This window comes from Oryzias latipes, chromosome 7 (genome assembly GCF_002234675.1).
Source record: "Oryzias latipes chromosome 7, ASM223467v1".
Taxonomy (NCBI): Eukaryota; Metazoa; Chordata; class Actinopteri; order Beloniformes; family Adrianichthyidae; genus Oryzias; species Oryzias latipes.
Window position 1 is genome coordinate 33,646,771 of NC_019865.2, and position 23,196 is coordinate 33,669,966.

The 23,196-nt window shown below is 46.2% G+C and overlaps 1 protein-coding gene and 1 long non-coding RNA gene across 4 annotated transcripts in view; one reads left to right on the top strand and one right to left on the bottom strand.

Annotated features, from left to right (window-relative positions):
- Nucleotides 1-1,440: 1,440 nt before the first annotated feature.
- dennd2d (DENN domain containing 2D) overlaps nucleotides 1,441-23,196 on the top strand; it is a 35,560-nt gene continuing 13,804 nt past the window's right edge. The window contains exons 1-6 of one of the 3 annotated variants that reach the window (XM_023957105.1): nucleotides 1,441-1,647; nucleotides 10,119-10,182; nucleotides 10,736-10,822; nucleotides 12,295-12,360; nucleotides 21,385-21,489; nucleotides 22,712-22,887. In XM_023957105.1, the coding sequence (XP_023812873.1) occupies nucleotides 10,122-10,182; nucleotides 10,736-10,822; nucleotides 12,295-12,360; nucleotides 21,385-21,489; nucleotides 22,712-22,887 (495 nt within the window). In that variant the 5' untranslated portion in view covers nucleotides 1,441-1,647; nucleotides 10,119-10,121. Of the gene's footprint in view, nucleotides 1,648-10,118; nucleotides 10,183-10,735; nucleotides 10,823-12,294; nucleotides 12,361-16,367; nucleotides 16,639-16,898; nucleotides 17,049-21,384; nucleotides 21,490-22,711; nucleotides 22,888-23,196 lie in introns of those variants that run through there. The other 2 variants (XM_023957106.1, XM_023957104.1) reach the window with 2 other exon arrangements.
- Nucleotides 8,554-9,059, bottom strand: LOC105357928. The gene is made up of 2 exons (XR_911721.3): nucleotides 8,790-9,059; nucleotides 8,554-8,711 (listed from the first exon to the last, which is right to left on the bottom strand). It is a non-coding gene; the product is annotated as an uncharacterized LOC105357928 (long non-coding RNA).

The window sequence follows — 23,196 nt, forward strand, 5'->3', positions numbered from 1 at the left end:
ATAAATGCCTCCCCTTAATCCCGCAGTACCGAGCATGAGAGATGCACTTCTTACATTTTTGTCCAGTTTTCATATTGGAGTTATGTTAGGTGAACTGGGTGGGTTGAGGTAGGAATTGGGGGAGGGAGAAGTGCAAATTTTTAGTAAATTTCCTGTTTTTTATGGGCATTTCATTTGCTTTTATGCAAATCATTTTGTGGTTCAACCTGAACAAAAAGCGACAAAATAAATACCAGTAAATAAAGTTTGCAAATGATTTCTCTGTAAAATGTCCTTCCTCCTTGAACAACCATTCTTTCAGCCATATGGCCCACTAACTTGGGTTTAGACAGAGTTGAAACAGTAGTTTTGATCGGAGGAAGTATACATTATGTGAGTTTTACCTTATTATGAGAGGAAAACTTAGTATTTCCGGACTTTCCCCCTGAACTGAATCACAAATGAATGCTCTTCTCTTTGAACAGAAAGTCTTTTAGCGGCTTTTCTTGATCCAAAGCGTTGATGTTTGTTCGATCTAGAGCGAGGATTATCTGAAGAGTTGGAGGATGCTGTCATGTTTAGAAAAAATGTAAACAAAATAAAGATGGAGGAGAGCAGCATGAAGCTCTGTTGACCCCTGGGACGCCTGGGTTCCTGTCTCTCTGTTTTTTTGGGAGTTTCTCATCTCTAACTGGGAGGACTGCTGCCTTCTCAGCTTGCCTTCTTCTGCTCCTCAGCTCAGTTTTCAGCTTGGAAGCACCATTTTGTGCAAACCTGTTCCAAGTTTGACTTTTTGTTGAGTCATGTTTTTATTAATAAATTGATATTTGAGTTAGCAGTTATTATGAGTATTTCATGATTGGTCGGTCTTTATTTGTGTTCTGTGCAGTCTTCAGTTACTCAAAGTGCTTTACGAGAAAAAAAGAGAGAAAACGGAATAAAAAGCTTAAAGACATAGTTAATGCACGTATAATATAAAGACACATAAATTACATAAAAAAACTATTAAAGAATTAAGACAAAATCGAGGAAACTCATGTAGTCACAAGGTGGCAGGAAACACTGAAAACCACAGTCATGAGATATTACATATATAATTAATTAATATGATAAATAACTTATTAAAATAAAGAGGAGAAAATGTCTCAAAGGTACAATTTCGACTGTTCAAAAGGAACTGCAGTAATCTGATCGGGTCATGGGTTACTTCAAACATCGGTAACAACTAATCTGTAATAAATGACGGTTTAGAAGGAACCTGCTGCTGACGTAACGGAAACCGGATCCCTGTTCCTGATCCTGGTGTGACCTTGGGACAGGAGTTGTTCCAGCTCCACCCCTGGCCTGTAGGGGGCGTGTCTGTTCAGCTGAGCTGCTGTAGGGGTCAGAGTGAGCAGCAGAGCAAACACAAACCATGGCACACCTGTGGATAAACAGGTCTGGGCTGCAGAGCGGGCCCCGCTCAGCCACGCCCCCATACTGTCACTGCTTCAACACTGAAAGCGGAAACTCCATCCTGAGACTGAAGTCCGCCTGCAACACTTCCTCGTACACGTGCACTTGCTGCCTCTGTGTGTGAGACAACCAGCTGAGCTGAGCCCTTTGCTTAGAGGCTCTGGCTGCACATCAGCAGCACATCTGGGACCTGAGGCCCCTGCAGCCTAGGAGGTGAGTCATTTGTGCCGTGTTTGCGCTGTGCTCTGGACTAAAGGTAGAAGATACCTGTTCCTATCTGCCGGGGTCATCGGACCCAATGCTGCATATCTTTGACCCTATTGGGGGACATTTACATGGCCCTCATGCTTTTTTGTTGAGGGGGGGCTGCTGTTGGCTCTCGTTGTGCAGGAGATCGTGGGTATCGTGGCTCTGTAACTTCCTGCTCGTCTGAAGGCCTCTGTGCTGACACATGAAGGAAGTCATGCAAGCCTGCCATGATGTGATAAGACTGAAGCTGGAGAGGCTCTATTCCATTGGGGGGTGGGGGGGGGGGGGGGACACAGAAATGAAGCTGAAGCTGTAGAAGGGAAAATTAATAAACTGCGGGAACTTTGAAGAACTGCAAATGTGCACTTTGTCCAAAGTAAAAACTCTGACAGGTCTGATCCTGGTCTGGTCCAGATTTAGACTCCTGAGATGATCTTCCAGGTTTGGCAGGTGTTAAACTCAGCTGAACTTTAGTCTTGACCAAACAAGAGAAGCTTGATCCTCTCAAGAATGAGGATCTCTGTCTACTTGCAGATGAACTCTGGTGTGGTTTACTTCAGTGTGAACACAGACAGACAAGATGGGAAAAAGCTGTTGGCTGGATGAACGTGACACAGTGAGCAGCTGCATTTAAATGACAGTCAGAGGGCTGAGAGCTCTGTGTGTAAAAGCAAAGCAGACCAGATGGGGGGGGGGGGGGGGGGGGGGGGGGGGGGCATTTATCAGCATTGTTGTTGCTGAGTCTACAGGAGTGTACCAGACTGTAGGCGTCAGGTCACAAAAACAGTAACAGCAAGAAGAAAAACCGGCTGTGAAAGAGTTTCTTTCTGCAAACAGAGCCCTGCAGGAAGCCTTGTGCTACATTCACAGCGGACACGATTCACGCATCAGGGGAGGAGCGTTAATGTTAAGTCAGTTTACAGACGCGATCTGAGGTCCTGCAGCGTGATTTGGGTGTTGGGCATGGTGAATTTATGCACAATCAGGGACTCAGATTTGGGCATGTGATGTTTTCAGTGACTTGATCAAAGGGTAGAAAAGTGAATCTGACATGGCTGCTCGATGCGAACTTCCATCCATTTTCTTAGTTGGCGGCTACTGTTGAGCGAAGGCGGGTACATCCTGGTCAGGTTGCCGGCGATTGAGTCCCCTCCCGTGGTCTGGCTGGACCCTGGGCGGTGTGACAGGTTGGCAACCTGTCCTGGGTGGATCCCACCTTGGCCCAACCAGAACAGTGGCGCCCACTATGCTGGCCTGTGGGTGGTTTACCGCCTGGCAGATGGAGAGCGGGTGCGGTCATGGCGGCCGTGATCACTTCAGCTCCATGGGCTAATGGTGTTTCTCTTATTTTCATCGAGACAGTGAAAAAAGATCCCCCAGTTTGTTTTTTCCCCAGCAGGTTAATGCTCAAACTGGGCCACAGATAGATGGAAGTAACATTTAAAATGGCCGTGAGCCAGACGCAGCTCTCACTGCAGGAGTGAAGTTCACCGGGAGACACTTTGAAGGACCCGGTGAACCCAGACATGGTGACGTGCATGTCGGCATCTCTGTAGAGCTCTCCAAAACACAAAAACCCAAGTCACTCGCTCAACATCATCCACCTTTTCCATGATGTGGCAACAAATAAAGTGCAGAAAAAGGTTGTCGGTTGCCCCGCGGCCGGACCATCAAGGCATCAAATGAAGGCAATGAGCGGGATATTTGACGCACGTAAAAAGAGAGAGGGCAGACGTGAGGTTGACATGCAAATCGCATCCAGTGTGAATGCAGCATTATAGGAAGCCAAACTTTCCATATGGGACTCAAACTAACAGGAAGAAAACAGAACAAAAAAAAACAAGCTGCAGATCCTCCACTCTTTATTTTTTTAAAGTTTAGCGCTTTATGGGAGTTAAGCAAATAAAAAAGTTTTACATCAAAATACAGACAAACATCATTTTTTTAAATATAGATCAAACTGAAAAGAAATGAATCAAAGACAGACAACCATCTTTGTTCACTTCCTGATTTACGTTACTTTTACTGCTGAAAACGAATGCACTTGAAAAAGCAACTGTGTGCAGAGCCATCAAAATACTGCAGCCTGTAGAAGAACATTAATGAACATTTTGGTACTTTTAAAACAAATTAAAAAATGTAAGTTCACTGTCATGATATGACGCAGATTCTGAATGACCCAAGTGCTGGAACCCGGAAGGAGACTCGGACAGGAGGCAAGTCTGAAGTAGATTTTAATTTGGCTGAAGATGAGTGTTGGCGTCTTCCCAGAAGGTGGAGCGTCAGCTGGCTGGAGGCGTCTTGACGAGGAGATCCAGGAGCGAAGCACGAGTGACCAGAGGACTGCGACCAGGTGAGTATCAGAGTGGATAATTCCTGAGGCAGATCGAGAGGAATAATTAAAAAGACATGAAACTTGGCAATAAACAGGAGCAAGGATAGGTCAGACTAAGCACCATGGGAGGAACAACGAACTGGCGTCGGCTGAAGATCCACAGACTCCTTAAGAAGGCTGCAGCAGTGATGAGGTGAGTGAGAACAGCTGGTCGCGGCAAAGGCAGAGAAGGTGGGGGAGGGGGAGAGTAACTGACAGGCCACCGTGACAGTACCCCCCCCTCAACGACCGCCACCTGGCGGTCCAAGACGACGATCCGGATGGGCCTGGTAGAAGTCGTCGATGAGGGTATGGTCCAGAATCAGGGAACGGGAAATCCAAGAACGTTCCTCCGGACCATACCCCTCCCAATCCACCAGAAACTGCACACCCCGCCCACGGCGCCGGACATCCAGGATCTTGCTGACCGTAAAGGCGGGGGCGCCGTCGATGGTACGGGCGGGTGGCGGGGAAGTGGACGGCGGGCAAAGCGGACTCTCAGTGACCGGCTTGACCTGAGAAACGTGGAATGCACCTTAAGGGCTGCCGGGAGACGCAGCCTGACACAAGCGGGATTGACGACCCGGTCAATGGTGTAGGGCCCGATGAATTTGGGGGCCAATTTACGGGATGAGGCTTGGAGAAGAATGTTTCGGGCAGATAACCAAACCTTTTGGCCAGGCTGGTAACTGGGACTCACCCCCCTGTGGCGGTTGGCTATCTGGCAGTTGCTCTCCTTAGTGCGAAGGAGAGCCGCCCTGGTCTGCAGCCAGATGTCCCGACACTGTTGGAGGTGGAGCTGGACCGAGGGCACTGCCAGATCCAATTCCTGAGAAGGAAACAAAGGGGGTGAGTAACCCAAGGATGCCTCAAAAGGAGATATGCCTGTGGCGGTGGAAGAATGGGAATTGTGGGCATATTCCACCCACACCAGGTACTTGGACCAGTCAGCTTGATTCTGGGCTGCCAGACACCTGAGAGCCGCTTCCAGTTCTTGGTTCGCCCGTTCTGCCTGTCCATTAGATTGGGGGTGGTAGCCCGATGTGAGGCTCATGGTGGCTCCCAGGGCGGAACAGAAAGCCCTCCAAACTTGCGACGTAAACTGAGGTCCACGATCAGACACTATGTCGCTGGGAATTCCATGATGACGAAAAACATGATTTATGAGGACGTCGGCCGTTTCCGAGGCTGAAGGCAGCTGAGGCAGGGGATAAACTGAGCGGCTTTAGAAAAGCGATCAATAATAGTCAGGATTACCGTATGGCCTTGGGACGGTGGTAGTCCGGAGACGAAATCCACCGCTATGTGGGACCAGTTACGGCTGGGCGTGGACAGGGGTAGCAGATGTCCAGAGGGAGGCCGGTTGGAGGTTTTCGAGCGGGCACAGGTGGTACAGGCCGCAATATACTCTTTGACATCGCGCTCCATGGTGGGCCAAAAGAAACGACGCTTGAGTAGTCGGGAGGTACGGTAAACCCCTCCATGGCAGGCAATGCGGGATGTGTGTCCCCATGTGAGGACTTCAGATCTTAGGGCGTCTGGAACAAAGAGTGCGCGGAGGACAGGAGATACCATCAGGAATCTCTCCTTGGGCCTGGAGTACCTTGCTCTCGACCTCCCAGGTAAGATTGCCGATAAAACATGAAGCAGGAAGTATAGGAGAGTCAGAGGTAGTCCCGGAGGTGTTGTATTTGCGAGATAGGGCATCAGGTTTGATGTTGCGGCTGCCAGGACGATAGGTGATTGTGAAATGGAATCGATCAAAAAACAAGCACCACCGGGCCTGACGGGAATTGAGTCGTTTGGCACTGCGAAGATAGGCCAGGTTCTTATGATCAGTTAATACTAGGAAAGGCTTTTCTGCTCCCTCCAGCCAGTGACGCCATTCTTCTAATGCCAATTTTATGGCCAAAAGTTCACGGCTCCCCACGTCATAATTTTGTTCGGCGGGACTTAGTTTCCGTGAAAAAAAAAGCACAGGGCTTGAGTTTACCGGTGTCCTCGCGTTGTGATAAGACAGCTCCTACACCGGAGTCCGAGGCGTCCACCTCCACGATGAATTGTTTGGTAACATCGGGCTGAATCAGGATGGGAGCAGACACAAAAAGGGACTTGAGTTTTCTGAAGGCGGCATCAGCCTCCGGGTTCCAGGCGTAAACTTTGTTTATGGAGGTGAGTTGGGTGAGTGGGGCAGCTATACTGCTATAATTACGTATGAACCGGCGGTAGAAATTGGCAAACCCAAGGAACTGTTGCAGTTTTTTACGAGTTTGCGGTATCTCCCATTGAGTGACGGCCTCAATTTTAGCTGGATCAGGGCGGATATTGCCAGCCTCAATGATGTAGCCCAGAAAAGGGATGGAGGACACGTGAAACTCGCATTTCTCTGCTTTGACGTAAAGCTGATTTTCGAGCAACCTCTCAAGAACTAGACGGACATGATGTTCATGTTGGGATTGGTCGGTGGAATAAACAAGAATATCGTCCAAATAAACAAAAACAAACCTATTAAGGAAATCCCTCAGGACGTCATTTACAAGTCGCTGAAAGACCGCAGGGGCGTTGGTAAGACTGAACGGCATAACAAGGTATTCATAATGCCCCAACGGGGTGTTAAACGCCGTTTTCCACTCATCTCCGTCACGCATGCGTACCAAATGATAAGCGTTACGGAGGTCGAGTTTCGAGAAAATCTTAGCCTGTTGTACCGAGTCAAACACAGATTCGAGTAATGGTAGGGAATATTTGTCTTTGACCGTGATTTGATTGAGCTCGCGGAAGTCAATACAAGGCCTGAGAGACTTATCCTTCTCCACAAAGAAAAACCCTGCGCCGACAGGAGAAGAAGAGGGGCGGATATGACCCAAAGAGAGGGCTTCTTGTATATAGTTTTCCATGGCGCTTTTTTCGGGTCCGATAGATTGTATAGCTTCCCCTTGGGAAGGGGAGCCCCATTTAACAGCTCGATGGAGCAATCATAAGGACGATGAGGGGGCAGAGCGCTAGCTTTGGATTTAGAAAAAACCGAACGAAGGTCGTGGTAACAGGAGGGGACTTTAGAAAGGTCGATATCCTTCCCTAGACCAGGGTCGGGACAATTAGTGATGGGCATGGCCGAGTGTAGGCAGTTGGCCATACAATAGGTGCTCCAGTTAACGACGCGAGGTGAAACCCAGTCGATATGCGGATTGTGTTTCTGGAGCCACGGGAAGCCAAGAATTATGGGTGTTTGAGGGCACTGAGTGACAAAAAACTGACAGTATTTACAATGATTACCGGAGGTCAGAATGAGAAAAGGACTGGTACGCTTAGTAATGCGAGTTAGTTGTTTTCCACCCAGCCCGGCCGCGTTGATAGGCGTGGAAAGGTTTTCGACTGAAAGCGAGAGGTCATGAACAAGACGTTGGTCTATTAAACTATGCTCTGCACCAGAATCTACAAGCGCTTGGAGTTCAAATACTTGGTCTTTATTACTGACTTTGACAGGAACAAACAAGAACTTATAGCTAGTTCAGGATTTTCCCCCCGTGGCCTGTCAACTAACGGGGGGGTTCGAGAATTTAACCGGACGTTACATTGAGAGACAATGTGACCAGTCTGACCACAATAGTAGCATAATCCCTCATCACGACGTCTTTGTCTTTCTTCAGAGGAAAGCTTGGCGTGACCAATTTGCATGGGTTTGTCAAGATTGCAAGCAGCAGTATCACGGTTGGATGGTAGGGTAATCCTAACCGGGGAAACGAGAGTAGCTGGAGGCGGCGGAGGCTTACGCTTTTGTTCGGCGTGGCGTTCACGTAACCGGACATCGGACCTCAAGGAGGCGGCGACAAGGTCTTCAAAGGTGTCCGCTTCTGGCTGTGAACATAGGTGGTCTTTAATGCGATCGTTCAACGATTGATAGATGCCTTTCCTTTGAGTGCGGGATCCGGCCAACCTGCTTCAACCGCCAGAATGCGGAAGTCGATTAGATGGTCACTTACCGGGCGGTTACCTTGTTTGAGATTCAGTAACCGCCGGGTGGCTTCTTCCTGCTTTCTGGGTTGGTCAAACACTAGACGGAATTCCCCAATGAAGCGGTCGAAAGGTAGGTGTGTGATGGGATGGGTGGCTAGGAAAGCCTGAGCCCACTGAAGCGCCTTGCTGCGGAGTGAATTAACAATCAGAGATATGCGGCTGTGATCGGCCTGATAATACCTGGGGGCCTGTTGGAAGATTAGTTGGCATTGAAGCAGGAACCCTCCGCAGGTCTCAACGTTGCCGTAAAAAGGTTCCGGCTTGCTGTTGAGACGGCGAAATAGATCCTGCTGGGCTGTGGACATTTGAGTTAGAGCGTCCGCTTGACTACTCAGGAGGTTTCCTTGCAGGGTGATGGCGTGACGGAGCCCCACCGGGTCAGCTGGGTCAGAAGTTTGGCCAGTTCGTTCTGTCATGATATGACGCAGATTCTGAATGACCCAAGTGCTGGAACCCGGAAGGAGACTCGGACAGGAGGCAAGTCTGAAGTAGATTTTAATTTGGCTGAAGATGAGTGTTGGCGTCTTCCCAGAAGGTGGAGCGTCAGCTGGCTGGAGGCGTCTTGACGAGGAGATCCAGGAGCGAAGCACGAGTGACCAGAGGACTGCGACCAGGTGAGTATCAGAGTGGATAATTCCTGAGGCAGATCGAGAGGAATAATTAAAGACATGAAACTTGGCAATAAACAGGAGCAAAGATAGGTCAGACTAAGCACCATGGGAGGAACAACGAACTGGCGTCGGCTGAAGATCCACAGACTCCTTAAGAAGGCAGCAGCAGTGATGAGGTGAGTGAGAACAGCTAGTCGTGTCAAAGGCAGAGAAGGTGGGGGAGGGGGAGAGTAACTGACAGGCCACCATGACATTCACAGTGTGAACATCTGAAGTTTCCATTCCAAATAAAGATTCAAATACATTTTGGATCAGCTTTTATATTTCTTTGAATCTTTCAGGTGCTTTGAATAACTGTTAACTTAAATGATTTAATTTGATATTATTTTTCACGTTTGTTTAAACTCTTTGTATTCATAAAATGAGAATCCCTTTCTGTGTAGAGTTTGCATGTTCTCCCCGTGCATGCGTGGGTTCTCTCCGGGGTCTCTGGCTTCCTCCCACCGTCCAAAAACATGCTTCATAGGTTCATTGGCAACTCTAAATTGTCCATAGGTGTGAGTGTGAATGGGTGTGTGATTGCGGACACTCTACCCTGCGACAGACTGGCGACATGTCCAGGGTGTCCCCTGCCTTCGCCCACAAGTGGTAAGGATAGGCTCCAGCAGCCCCGTGACCCGAAAGGGAACAAATGGAAGAAGATGAATGAATGAACGAATCCCAGGAAGAACAGTCTTCACTCAAGTGGAGACAGATGCAGATCTTCCAGGAAACAAATGTTCCTTAGTAACACCTGCACCTTTAGAGGGAAGCGTGAGGGATGCAGGAGAGCATCCCTCACGCTTCTCTAGAAACCAGGTTAGCCGCTTCTCTAGAAACCTTACAGCTGCAACTTCCTGCTGGAGAATTTTTCCAAGAACAATTAGTGAACCGAAAGTTTAATGAACAACAAGCAGGATAGATAGTATACTAGGACCTGCAGCTTTGGCTCCTCTCACACCCTCCAACAACAGGTTTTTATACTTTGCCGTGGGAAGTGTGCACATGTGTGTGCATGAGAAGCTCATGAGCAGTACATGCATGAGGAAGACGCCTGAGCTGGTGCTGAAGCCTGCAGCAGGGCAGTGAGGCAGAGGCAGGTCAGAGGTCTGCCCTGCAGCAGCCTCAGGAGCCTGTGAACATCAAGTGTGACTCCGCAGTGAGAGGATGCAGAGGAAAAAAGCAGGTCTGAGGTTGATTCAGCTCCTTTTAAGGCCTGGAAGCATCGGATGAGTTCGGCTGTGATCAGGGCCTGAAGGAGCGTGCAGACCTGCTCAGCTGACCATAAATGAACATGGAAACATGGCTGCTCTCAAAGCTTTGCACCACAGGACGGGGTTGGGGGGGGTTGTCATGTTCACATCCTCTGTTCATCTTTTCTTCTGTGCTTTCAGAACATGGAGCAGCAGCCTCCAAACACACGCCGGAGCTTCAGCTTCTCCTCACTGCGTGTCAAAAGTGGGTTTCTGTTCACACACTTTATCAGGAACAGACATCAATGATGACGCAGAGTTCATCAAAAACAGACTTGATCCAGAACAGAGTTTTAGAAAACTTTGGTTTTTACAAAGTTTATCATTTAGAAACGTTAAAAATGTGTCAATATGTTTAGACTCCTTTGAAAACAGTTGCTACAGCCTTCATGAAAAAAACAAACATTTTAAATGACAAACGCCATTAAAAGCAGACTTTGTTCATCACAGAGCTTCTTTAGAGACTTAGTTATAGACTATAATAAAAACAGACTATTGTTTTTACAGGCTTCTTTCAAGAGACCTGTTGAAATGACAGTTTGTTCATTCCAAACTGGTAAAAAATCGAATCTGAAAAACTCACAAACTCCATTTTGGAATCATTCATAATCAGTTTCTTATCTGCAAACTTATGATAAACTTTAAAAACTGATGTCATTATTTACAGTGAAAACAAGCTGGTAAAACAAGAATTTGTGACAAATATGATGAATAGTAGACTTTATTAACACTTGTATCCTCATGCTAACATTCTGCAGAGAGACACAACAGTGAAGACGGGGGGGGATTTTTTCGCAGGAGGGGGCTGCACTCCTTTTCATCTGCCCGGGAGTCATCCAGGAAAGGTGAGAACACAGGACTGTCCGTCCATGCCTCTCCTGACAGGAAGACCTTCATGCAGGTTCCTTTAGTCCGGTCCCATCACCAGGCCAACACAACACGGAAAATTTGGCTGTAACCAGCAGCCCCCCCCCGAAAATAAATAAATAAAAAAAGCAAACTGAAACAGTAATACTAGACCAAAGCATCAACTAGAGAACCACACATGGTCACCATGAAAGCAGGGATCACATAGAAACATCACTGTGGGACAAAAACCAAAACCCTTTTCAAAAGGAGGATGCTGCATTTTCATGATGCATGACCTCCAAACACGCCCCTGCAAATCCAAATATCGACATCCCAAAAAGTCAGGAAGAACCTCGTTTTTCACAGGCAACCAAAACAGACTTGAAACTGCAGCAAACCAAAGCCTTTGTGAAGATCAGCACTGGTAGAAATGTAAACTCCATCCTGCATGAAGACAGAAGCTCCTCTGACTCCATTGCTGTTTTTCTTGTTGCTGTGAGTTCAAATCAAAAACCGCTGACCTGAGATGCAAACAAACCACATGGAGCGCCTCACCTCTACGCTTTTCTGCAGTTGACAGCAATCCAACTCCTGAAAACACAGAGCCTGCACTCTGGACATGTGGAATAAAAGAGTGCACTGAGAGTGAGTCCAGCAGGCTTCAACCAGCAGTCATCTTCACCTTCACAGACTCCTCTTCAGCGCTTCCTCCTGGCTCCTCATTGGCTGCTCCCGCTCCCCATACAGATTTTTGCCAATTTATCTGACTCTTGATGGATTCACAAAGCTATAAATCAACAAGTTGACCAATCAACTTTCAAGCAAAAGTTTATAGCTGTAAACCTCCAAGATAAAACTTTGCATTATTATAATGTACCAACAAACACATTTTATTATCAGAGAGACCCTGTGTGGAAGGCAAATGTAAACACTGGTTACCATGGAAAACAGGGAAACGGACTTTTGCCAGACACAAAACGCGTTGCACATATTTGTCAGTATCAAACATGAAATAAGTGGCTGGTTGCTCTGGACCATCACCACCACAAAGGTCACCCTCTTGTGTCAAACACAGCCTCTGTCATTTCAATCAGTAACCCTGGAGAGGGGGGGGGCTCTTATGGAAAGAGAAAATAGACTCACAGAATTTGCATGTGTAATACTTTTTTGTAACTTGTGCAATACATTCTGTGCATAATTGTGTGTTCTTGCAATTGTTTATTTACATGTACGCTTAAAACTAACTAGGAATTCAGAACGGTTCCCACACAAACAAATCTTTCAAAAGTACACACCAATTGCACGATACCAAAAAAGTCTAAATGTGAAGTTTTTGAAATCTTAATTATCAGGGTTTGAGAAAATAGAAAACATGTCAAGTTTTTACTGGATATTCACAATAATAATGACCCCGCTTGTCGTTAACAACTGATGGGAAAATGAATTGATCTTTTTGTTTGGCACACAGAATCCGTCCCAGATGAAGATGTTGCTCTGCAGCACAATCCTCCTCCAGACTGGCAGAATGAGTCAGGTACGTTGAGCAGAAATCAGATAATGTTTGAAACGTTCTTCAGCAGAAACCCAGAGGAAATCCTCTAACCCACAGCTAGTTTCCTTTCTCTAGTCTGAACCACTTTTTCTGGTTTGATTTAACTTTTGTTTTGGTACACTTTATTCCACGTTGTTTTTCATTTCTGAGCTTTTACTGCTATTCCTCTTAATCCTGAAGATGCTTTTCAAAAGCAGCATGCTTCACTCTGTTGCTCCTGATCAGGACAGTCCCTCTCTGAAACGGTTCCTGCTGTGCTCTGGTGGCTTCTTTGTGATACTTCATGTGACGTCTGCCAGTTCCTGATATTCAGACGCTCCATATGAATCCACACATTAACGCCTAGTTTGATGTTTTGCTCTTCACTGAGTCTTATTCCGAAAAGGAAATCATTTGAACTGTCGTTTCAGAAAAGCGTTTGCTCTTTGTTGACCATTGCTGTTGGGTGTCTCTTTAGTGTGCAGCAGCCTCCTTCAGTGTCTTATGTGAGGAGAATGCACCTGCAGGTGGAGGGCATCAGAAAGAGAGAAGCAGCTCAGGCTTAGAAGAAATAGCAATAATGGATTGGATTTATCTGCACTTTTCCAGACGCTCAAAGCGTTTACAATGTGTCCATTAATTATTCACTCGTCATTCATACTTGGTGATGGTAACTACTGATGTAGCCACAGCTGCCCTGGGGCAGACTGACAGGGGCATGGCTGCCAGTAAGCCTCCACAGCCCCTCTGACCATCACTGGGACATTCATACACATTCACACACCGGTGGAACCACAATAGAAGCAGGGAGGTTGAAGCACACAAAAACGGTTGTGGGATTGAACCGCTGACCCTCCGATCATTGGCCGACCCTGCGCAACCACCTGAGCCACTGCCAGTAGACTGTTTACCAACCTGCAGACAGTTCTGCAGGAGGAGGAACCTGCCCCAACAAGCAGCACCAGTCCAGAGGACAAAGGTGTCTGCTCTCCAGCTGACCCAGCTTAATGCCATTCCAACCCAGATGATTCACTGAGACTATTCAGGACATCCAGTGATGCAATCATGGGAAGTGACATTTCACATCTCCTCATGTGAGCATTTGGGGATCAGGGTGATGGGGTAGCCGCCTCAGACAGTTGTTTATACAACTCAAATTTACATATTTATCTAACTAAATGTCATATTAGTCGAATTCAATGTAATGTTTTTCCATCTTAATTTATTGTACTTCTTGAACTCTCATATGTCTAAGTTTGAGGCCGCAGATATTCTCATCTTTAAAACATTATATGAATGAATGTGTGGATTTATGATATATATCATGCAGTGAGTTAAAATAATTTACTTTATTTCAGACTCAGATGCAGTCCATAAAAGAAGGCAGAAACAACATACAAAATAAAATTTAAAAAAACAGCAAAAAATAAAAGGTTCTTGATTTATCATGACTCTGACTTCAACTTCAGTTTCTGTATCAATATTTTACAATAGTGGTGCTTAATAATCACCATCCTCTACCTCCCTATCACTCATGGTGCAGAAAGAACTAAACATAACAGGACAAATAACTGGGCAAAACACAGTAAAACAGCTAAACAACTAAACACATTTGGTCAAAAAGCCACACTTAAACCCAAATCCGTCCAAACAGGCAAAGGAAATGGTATCCCACAATCCCTTGCGGTGCCGATCTAACAGCAGCACCAAAGTTACACCTACTCAATTGAATTAATTTGAATGAAAGTAAAATAACTGTCTGACAACTACGTGTTATTTTTAAACTGACTTAACAAAAAAAGATTTTTAATTATCGTAACTGAAGCAAATAATTAAGTTAGATCAAAGTAAAAAAGTTTATTTTTCCAACATCCATATGTGGTCTTATCACCCTCTCATGGTGGAAAAAGTATTATCTGAGCTTTTTCATCCACTAAATCATCTTCAAATAGACACACCATGCTGCTTCACCTCTCTGTAAACAAACTAACCTTAAACTAAACCTGCTCCACACCAGGGGCCTGTTTCAGAAAGGAGGTTCGACCAACTCTGAGGTTGAACTTGAACTCTGAGTTGGTCAATCGGGAGATTAACAACTCTGAGTTTTCTGTTTCAGAGAAGCTGATCCGAGTTAGGTCAATCAACTCTGAGTGGACTGATTCGGAGGTGAGCGTGAGCACCGCGACTATAAGAAGCCATTATCAATGGAGCGCAGATATCACGAGTCACCATGGCAACCGTGGAAAAAAGAGGTCTGCGTATTTTTCGCCAGCTGAACTTGACGTGCTGCTGCAGAGATACAGTGAATATGAGCACATATTCCAGAAGAAAAGCAACACCGCTGCATCTGCAAAACAGAGACAGTTAGCGTGGAAAACATAGCTGCTCAAGTTAATGCGCAAGTTTGCATTTAAATCATTGTTATAAAATATTGGCTGTAATAACTTTTTAAATAGCGTACGGTGTGAAATAAAAAATGGTGATATTTAGGTGTACTTTTGAAGTGTTATTCCTGGTGTAAATGCATGAAATGCTGCATAGTGTACAGAACCAATCTGGGGGAAAATGCATTTAACGTCGGTAATGTTTAGAGGACTTTCTTGTTAACCTTCCCCTCTTGCAAACGTTGGTCAGTTTAATATTAATACATGCAATTGTGTTTTTAAAAGTGAACTTTTGTCTACTGTTGAACCTTTCGCAGCACGAAGGCTTCTCCTTTCTTTTCTCTAGTCTTTCCGACCGACCGTGGTCAGAAGCGCAGGGGGGATTTCCTTCTGGGCCGAAGGGAATTCTCCTTCGGGGTTCACTTCCCGTTGGAAACCCTCAACCTCCAGAGCGGATTAAGAATGACTCCAAAACAGTTATTCTGGGAATGACACCTTCTCTTTATTTAACTAAGTGCTCCGTCCTCCGAACACACAATATATTCCCCGCACACACCTCTGCTCCGTGCTCACCCCCCCCCCCCATCTGCACCTGCACTCGCCCCTCCCCTTGTCTCTCGTGGCTCGCACCCCGCTCAGCACACACACACTGCAACACTACCCTTGTATTGATCAAGTGGTATAGGTTTATATGGGATTAAGAAAGTAAGCAGTGCTAGCAAATTGTGTTTCCATAAAATAATTGTTACATTAATCTAATTCAATGTCCCTGATTTCATTTTCACGTAGATGCAATCCTGCAGGAATTAAAATAACATGGCAGCAGTTAAAAGTGAAAAAGAAATCGAGTCTTCTCAAAATCCTCGTACGAGGTAAATGTAATTCTCTATGAATTAATGCAGCCTCCTCGTCTATTGGGTCATCCAAAAAAGTACAAGCCATTCTTGTCACTTAGACCGTCTCTGTGACGGACATGTGGGCAATGAAGGTTAAAGCGAAAAATACCGCTTCGTCTTTAAAAAGGGGAGGGGACCAGCAGAAACTTCGAGTTTGGAGAATAAAACCTGCTCCCGACCAGGTTAGGTTCACAGCATAAGTAACCATGGACACTGACTCCGAGTATAAGTTACCTCTCTTTCAGAAACGGGTTTGACTTACTCTGCTTTCTCTGGTTTAACAAACCTCCCATTCTGAAACGGAAAACCCAGGGTTTCCCTGATTTCAGGGTTAACGCACTCAGAGTTTACACTTAACCTCCTTTCTGAAACAGGCCCCAGGTTATGTTCAGAGTTGCTATGGCAACTTGACATACCCTGAAACATACCTCCATTTCTGGAACCTAAAGCTGAGGTTATCAACTTACCGTGGGAGCTAGCATAACCTGCTTTCTGGAATACCCCCCAGTTGAGGTAGAACTTTCTTTTAGGTGAGGTAGAACTGTCTTCCTCACCTGAGGACTTTTCTGCCCGTCTTGTTTTGTTGCTGCTCCCTCCAGTAACTTCAGGACAAACTTTTACTTGAGAGTTAATGTCATCACGCAGAAAAACATTCATAACATCGATTGGTGAACAAAAACAGACAATTCCTCGTTAAATCTTTAGTTTTTATTGTTGTTGTTTGATGATGACGTCGCGTTTGTTTTCACAATGTTTTGAAAATCCAACTGCACCACGTGACTCGATAGGTATCCACTCAGGTTACTCAAACATAGAACAACTTCTCACACTTGCGTGGATTTCCGCGCCGGACTTGAACGCAGCAAAGCTGCTCCTCGCGGGCAGAGCCTCGCGCCGTAGAGCGGTTCCGGTGCCGCGCGGCTGTCAGCTCTCGTACCGGGACATGAGCGACGCGGTGAAGCGGCGGAGGAGAGGACAGAAGGAGAGGAGGGACAGATGGAGTGAGTGATGCGGTCCATGTCCGGATCGGACGGTTCGGCCCGGTCTGGTTCGGAACTTTTGGGATTGGACTCGTGTTTCTGAGCCAAGACCTGAAGTCTGAGAGAAATGTTAAATATTCTGTCTGAGCTCTTCAATCTGTTTCCAGTTTTGATGTGCTCAAACCGCAGAGGAGTGCTCTTTTTCACAGTTGATTAATTAAATTAATCGGGTTCCGTGGTGGAGATCAGTGCTCTGATTTGGTTCTGGTTCGGTCCTTTAGTTGTGGAGGATCAGGCTCTGGATGAGGATCCATGGATTCCTTCCTGCTGCTCAGACTGAGTCGCTGTTCTCTGTCGGAACATGTCGAGGATCCTGAGGCGGTGCTGCTTCTGCCCACAGACGGAGCTGCACGGCGCTGGGAGAGCTGCAGGTCACAGCCCTGCGCCGCGCGCGCCTCTGTCAGAAAGCATTCATGTGAATGGAAACAAACGCTTTACACACATTAAGGGGATGGTTATGTCTGCTTTTTAATTTGCTGTAAAATGAGAGGAAAAAGAAAAGTATGATTAAAAATTGGGAGACGCTTTTGGCAAACTTTATTTAGAAAATCCTGCTGAAGGAGTTTTCTCTCAGACCTTAAATGTTTCCTGAAGTTATGTGAGGCTAAAAAAACCGACAAAAGAATAAAAGTTGCCACCAACAAATAATCCTCCATTTTCAGGTTGGAGCATAAAGACTAACTCAGTTTTTCATGTGACGGAGCATATTTCTAAAGCAAATTATGCTTCAAACTGCATTTCTGAGTATGTTTTAAATGAAATTGTTGTGAATCAGGAGCAGATGAAAAAATGCAGTAGGAAAAGCTTGTAGATGTCACGTAGAAAGTACAATGGTGGGCCACAAGCTCCCTGCTCTGCTCCATTCTGATCAGACCAACAGATCCATGGACGTCTTTGTTTTCCTGGTCTGAGCTGGAATCTGGATCAGAACTGGACGGATGGATAGCTACCATATTGCTCACCAATTATTTTTTGCAGCTAATGTTAGCTTGGGTTGTGAGCGGCTGTAGGTTTGCGGGAGTGAGTGTCAACAAAGGGAGGACAGGAAAATGGGGCTGGCTTACGCAGCACCAACAGTCCCATCCAGACTCAGAGGTGAATTTCTGATGAACTCCTGCCGCTCTACACAAACTTTTTTCTAAAAAAAACACACAGGTTTTTTGGTTTTGGTTAAACATAACATAATCATGATTAAGTGACCACTTTGACAATAGATCTAAAGATGATTTGAGTAGGTCTTTAAACACTCACAAACATGAGGGGGACGTCTGGTTCAGGCCTGCCATTGTGGCAGTGCATGTTGCTATTTCTGCTGCTCCTGAAGTTCCCTGAAGGCAGCGCGAGTGTCAGGGCGTCCCTGCGTGCCAGCACTTGTCTGTGTTTGCTACCTTTGGTGTGGAACCTGACTCGCATGGTGCAGGTCGATGTGAATATAAGCAGTTTTTCCTGCTGTACCTGAACGTAGCACAGCGAGGACATTCCTTCCCTGGGGTTTCAGATAAACAGCTGATTTGTCTGCTTCTGGGGGGTGCAGCACACGCAGTGCCTCTGCTGGGATCGCTCCCTTCAGACAGGCGGCTCTGGGCTCCAGGCTGTGTTTGCCTGTTTGTGTTTGGAGCTGGTTTCACGCTGAGTCAGACGTTACTTCACCCTGACAGCTTATGAAAACAAGCCTCCGCTCAGGAATCTCATCCACACACGTCCTGCAGACCAACCTGAGCTCAGAGTTCAGGGCCAGCATTGTGTGGGCTGGACCTCAGAGTTTTGTTCTCCTCTGATGTTCCTGTGGTCACTGAAGATGGACCAAACCGGAGCTAAACCAAGGGAACTGAACCATGTCCCATCCCTGAGCAGAAATTCTGGTTAGTCCAGATCCATCAACAAAATAAGGGCTGCAAAGGTGTCAGAGGAGCCTAAAGTCCATTGGTTTTGCTGCTGTGGTCGGCTGGAAGACTTTTCCGGTGTACTCGTGTTCACAGCTCCTCTGCATCTTCAGATGTTCTCCAAATCCACCCCTTGATCAAAATGCGTGACTGTAAAACATCAGGATTCTCCACCTCTGACGTTGCTGCACCCAGCACTGACTTTTGCTTTGATTGTTTGACCAATCGGGCTGCAGTGCTCTAATATGAGACAAGGCTGAGGTGCATCACCTTTAAAAACTGCAGACAGCCTTTCCAGCTGGGCGGAGACCTCCAACCCCTAGAGAGGGAGTTTGGGGTTTTGTTGATGAGGGAGGGAAGGGTGAAGCATGACACTGATTGATTGGTCATTTATGTGATTGCTGCATTGATTTGTTGTAGTGAAGGAGTCAAAAGGAAAAGCTGTGTATATACTTATCACTCTACGCAGAGTTTCCTCCTCAGCGGGACTGGGGGGAGATGGGGGGAGGAGCTTGATCACCCAGGGGGAAGTTAGTGTAGAGCTGCAGCTCTGTGGAGGGAGGCCAGTTAAGGTGGCTCGGGCCTCCTGGATGCCTCTCTGGGGAAGTGTTGTGGACATGTCCCACTAGAGGAGTGGGGTCCCCTCAGAGGAACTGGAGGAAGGAGGGAATACTGACACCTGCTGAGGGGGGGCAGCTTTCATGCTCAGACGATTGGAAGCTGGACAGAGTAAAATTTGCCTGAGAGAACACTTGTGATCCAGCATGGATCCACGAGGACTGATGTCTGTGAGGAGAACCTTTAAAGGATCCACACACACCAGGAAATGATGTGTGTCAGCTTTCAACATAAAACTCCTGGATTTCATTTTAAACATCAGGTCACCACATCAGTAGAAAAATGACGTTTCTTTCTTCTTTGTCAGAATATTTGTAGAGTATCACAGTCTCACCGGCCTCTTTATTAGGTCCACCCTGCTAGTGCTGGGTTGGAGCCCCTTTAGCCTTCAGAGCAGAGATTCAACACGGTTCTGGAGACATTCCTCCCAGACTTTGGTCCACATTGACATGACAGCATCACACAGTTGCTGCAGATTTGTTGGCTGCACATCCATGAAGCCAATCTCCCGTTCCACCACATCCCAAAGGTTCTCTATTGGGTAGAGATCTGGTGACTGTGGAGGCCGTTTGAGTCCAGAGAACTCATTGTCATGTTCTAGAAACCAGTCTGAGAGCTTTATCACATGGCGCCTCATCCTGCTGGAAGTAGCATCAGAAGATGGTCCACTGTGGTCATTAAGGGATGGATACGGTCAGCAACAATACTCAGGTAGACTGTGGCGTTGGAACCATGCTCAATTGGTATTTAGGGGTCCAAAGTGTGCAAAGAAAACATCCCCACACCATTTCACCATCACCACCAGCCTGAACTGTTGATACAAGGCAGGATGGATCCATGTTTTAATGTTGTTGAAGCCAAATTCTGACCCAACCATCTGAATGTAGCAGCAGAAATGGAGACTCATCAGACCAGAAACAGTTTTTCCATCTTCTATGGTCCAGTGTTGGTGAGTCTGTGTGAATTGTAGCCTATGTTTCCTGTTCTGAGCTGACAGCAGTGGTACCCGGTGTGGTCTTCTGCTGCTGTAGTCCATCTGCCTCCAGTTTAGACGTGTTGTGTGTTCAGAGATGCTCTTCTACAGACCTCTGTGGGAACCAGTGGTTCTTTGAGTTCCTGTTGTCTTTCTATCAGCTAGAACCAGTCTGGCTATTCTCCTCTGACCTCTGGCATCAACAGAACAACGCCCACAGAACTACTGCTCACTGGATATATTCTCTTTTTCAGACCATTCTCTGTAAACTCTAGAGATGGTTGAAGGTGAAAATCCCAGTAGATCAGCAGTTTCTGAAATCCTCAGACCAGCCCGTCTGGCAACAACAACAACCATGCCACGTCCAGAGTCACTTCAATCACTTTTCTTCTTCATTCTGATGCTCAGTCTGAACTGCAGCAGACCGTCTGGACCATGTCTACATGCATAAATGCATGGAGTTGCTGCCATGTGATTGGATGATTAGAAATTTGTATCAACGAGCTGGTTGACAGGTGTCTCTAAGAAAATGACAATGAGTGTATGTTCAGTTTTAAGACTTTTCACTGAATTAATAAAAAAGAACAATGTACGTGCTTATATAGTCCAGCTCTAAATAAACCAAGTGATAATAAGATTTCATGAAATAATCAAAATAATTTTATTACACTATAAATGCTTATTCTGCTGTGAGTCTCAGAACGTTTGAACCGTGTTTTCGGGATGGAATTAGACATGGGGTTTCTCAGGGTTAATCTTTGAGCCCCCCCACATTGTGACCCAAACCTGGCCCTTTCCACAAATCACCCTGATAGTTTTCTACATTTCCTTCCCCTGCCTAACCATGTAATGCCAGATTCTGCTTGAACAAACATATCTGATGGTTTCCTTCACAGATGACTACAGGATCCAGTTTATCAGCAGGACTTTGTCCTCCAATTGATGTGGCAGAAAGTTATATTATGAAAGTAGAGTTTAAGGATCCAAAGGAGATGAATCCTTAATATGAGACACACCCTTCTTGGGTTTAAAGAAACTGATGTAGACATCAGGACAGAGACTTAGCCTGAGGCCTGTCAAGCTGAGGCAGCATTCAGTTTGTGGAACTGAATGAGCTGTTGGCGGTTCTTTGTGCAGGAGCAAGTTCCTTGTTCTAGTTTTGTTCAGAGGAAGTGTGGGGATGTTCTGGTTAATGGTTTCTGTTTTGACAGGCTCCGATTCTGTTTTATTCAGGTGCCACCCCAGTGACAAATGAACACGATGATGGACCACAGGGGGCCTTCAAGAGGATCAGCACCATGTGGTCCTCCTTCCGCAGAGGCATACGAGAACGGAGCAGTGAGTCTGATGTTACTCCTCTTGCTTTCTCTTTTTTGCTGCACAGGAAGTGGGAGTGTCCTCACTTCTTGGTGTGTCAATGTGGTTTTGTGTGCAGATTTGTGTACTGTTGAACTTCATCCCTAACAGAACCTGATCATGTGATATGGAATGTGTTACTGGTGAGAGCGAGATAAACCTAAGAACTGACTGTTTGGAAAAAGTGGAACATAAAATAATTAACTTCTTTATCAGAAACAATGATTAGTTGCTGTGGAGCACCTTTGAAGGTAGACAGGCGCTGAACTGCAGGAGGCGTGGTGTGTTTGTGTGGGATCAGGTACAGGCAGCTGCGTGTCATTGGACTGTTTACAAATCAAACTGTTATCAGAGCTAGAACTGCTGCCCTTTTTATCTGAGCCCTGCTGAATGAACTTTGATCCTCTTGTTTGTTTGAGCCACTCAAGCTTTTCTTCATCGAGCTCCTGTTACCTTGACCCCCCCCCCCCCCCCCCCCCCCCCCCCCCGACACCATTTTTCAGCGAAACAGGCGTCGCCACTTGGAGCCAGACGACTGTGACTGGCCCGAGTCCGTCTGGTCCTTGAAACATGGTTTCACCAAGGCATCTGATTGGTCAGTTTATAATTTGAATACCTTGCGATCAAGAAAAAAATATCATTAAAAAAGAGGATTATTAGGAACATTTTATAGAGCAAGAATGGTTCTTCTGACAATAGAACGACTGAGTAACAGCTGTTCATTTCTCTACAGAAGTCTTAGGGATTTTGGCTTCCTGGAACCAGCAGGTACTTCCTGTTTGGAACACCAGGGGGGAGGGGTCAGTTTGTCCAGTTCTTATTTACAGTCAATGTGTGAGGCTGAAGTGCAGTTGGAAGAAAATGTGAATTTCTCAGAGAATCACCAGCTCCCTCTCATTATGACAACACAGGTTCTGTTTTCCCATCAGCATCAAACGCAGCATGAAGTTGGTTAAACTCTGAATCAGCTTTAGACGTGTTGGCGTGAGCTGTGAGTCATGACACGGTTGTACCGCGTCTCTGGTGAACATGTGTCTTCATCAGCTATCATAAAGCATGGCGACGGCCACTTGGAAGGTGTGCCCTTGATGTTTATTCAGTATTGATGCCAGGTGGATCCTGAAGGCTTTTATTGCAGATGAGCTTCCTCACATCCATCCAGACCAGAAACCATGAATCTCTGTCTCTCTCCATTCCTCTGTAGAAGTCGAAGAGCCAGAGCCCACAGAGCCAGTAGGCCCGACCGCAGCGGACAGCACCTCCAAGCAGCAACGGTACGCCAGTGGACAGTACTTCTTTGAGTATTTGGTGGTGGTCAGCCTGAAGAAGACCAAAGACAGCAACAGCTATGAGCCTCAGATCACCTACCAATTCCCAAAGGTACGTTTCTCATGATGCATAAGGGGGTCAGATCTGTAAACCTGTACATGACGGACAAACCCAGAGTCATGGCACCCATTGGATTTCTATGGGCTGATTTAAGGTGGTTTTCAGCTCAGTGGTCTTCACCATCTTGGTGGAATGTGACATCCTCAAAGGCCTTACGTTCCTTATAGATAGCTTATAAATAGTTGGGTTATCTCCATTTTAGGACAGCTTTAATCTCTACTAGAACATAAAATAAAGTTCATTAAAATTTCCCATAGTTCAGCTGTCTTACTTGTTTATTCTGACTGGAGGAGAGAGACA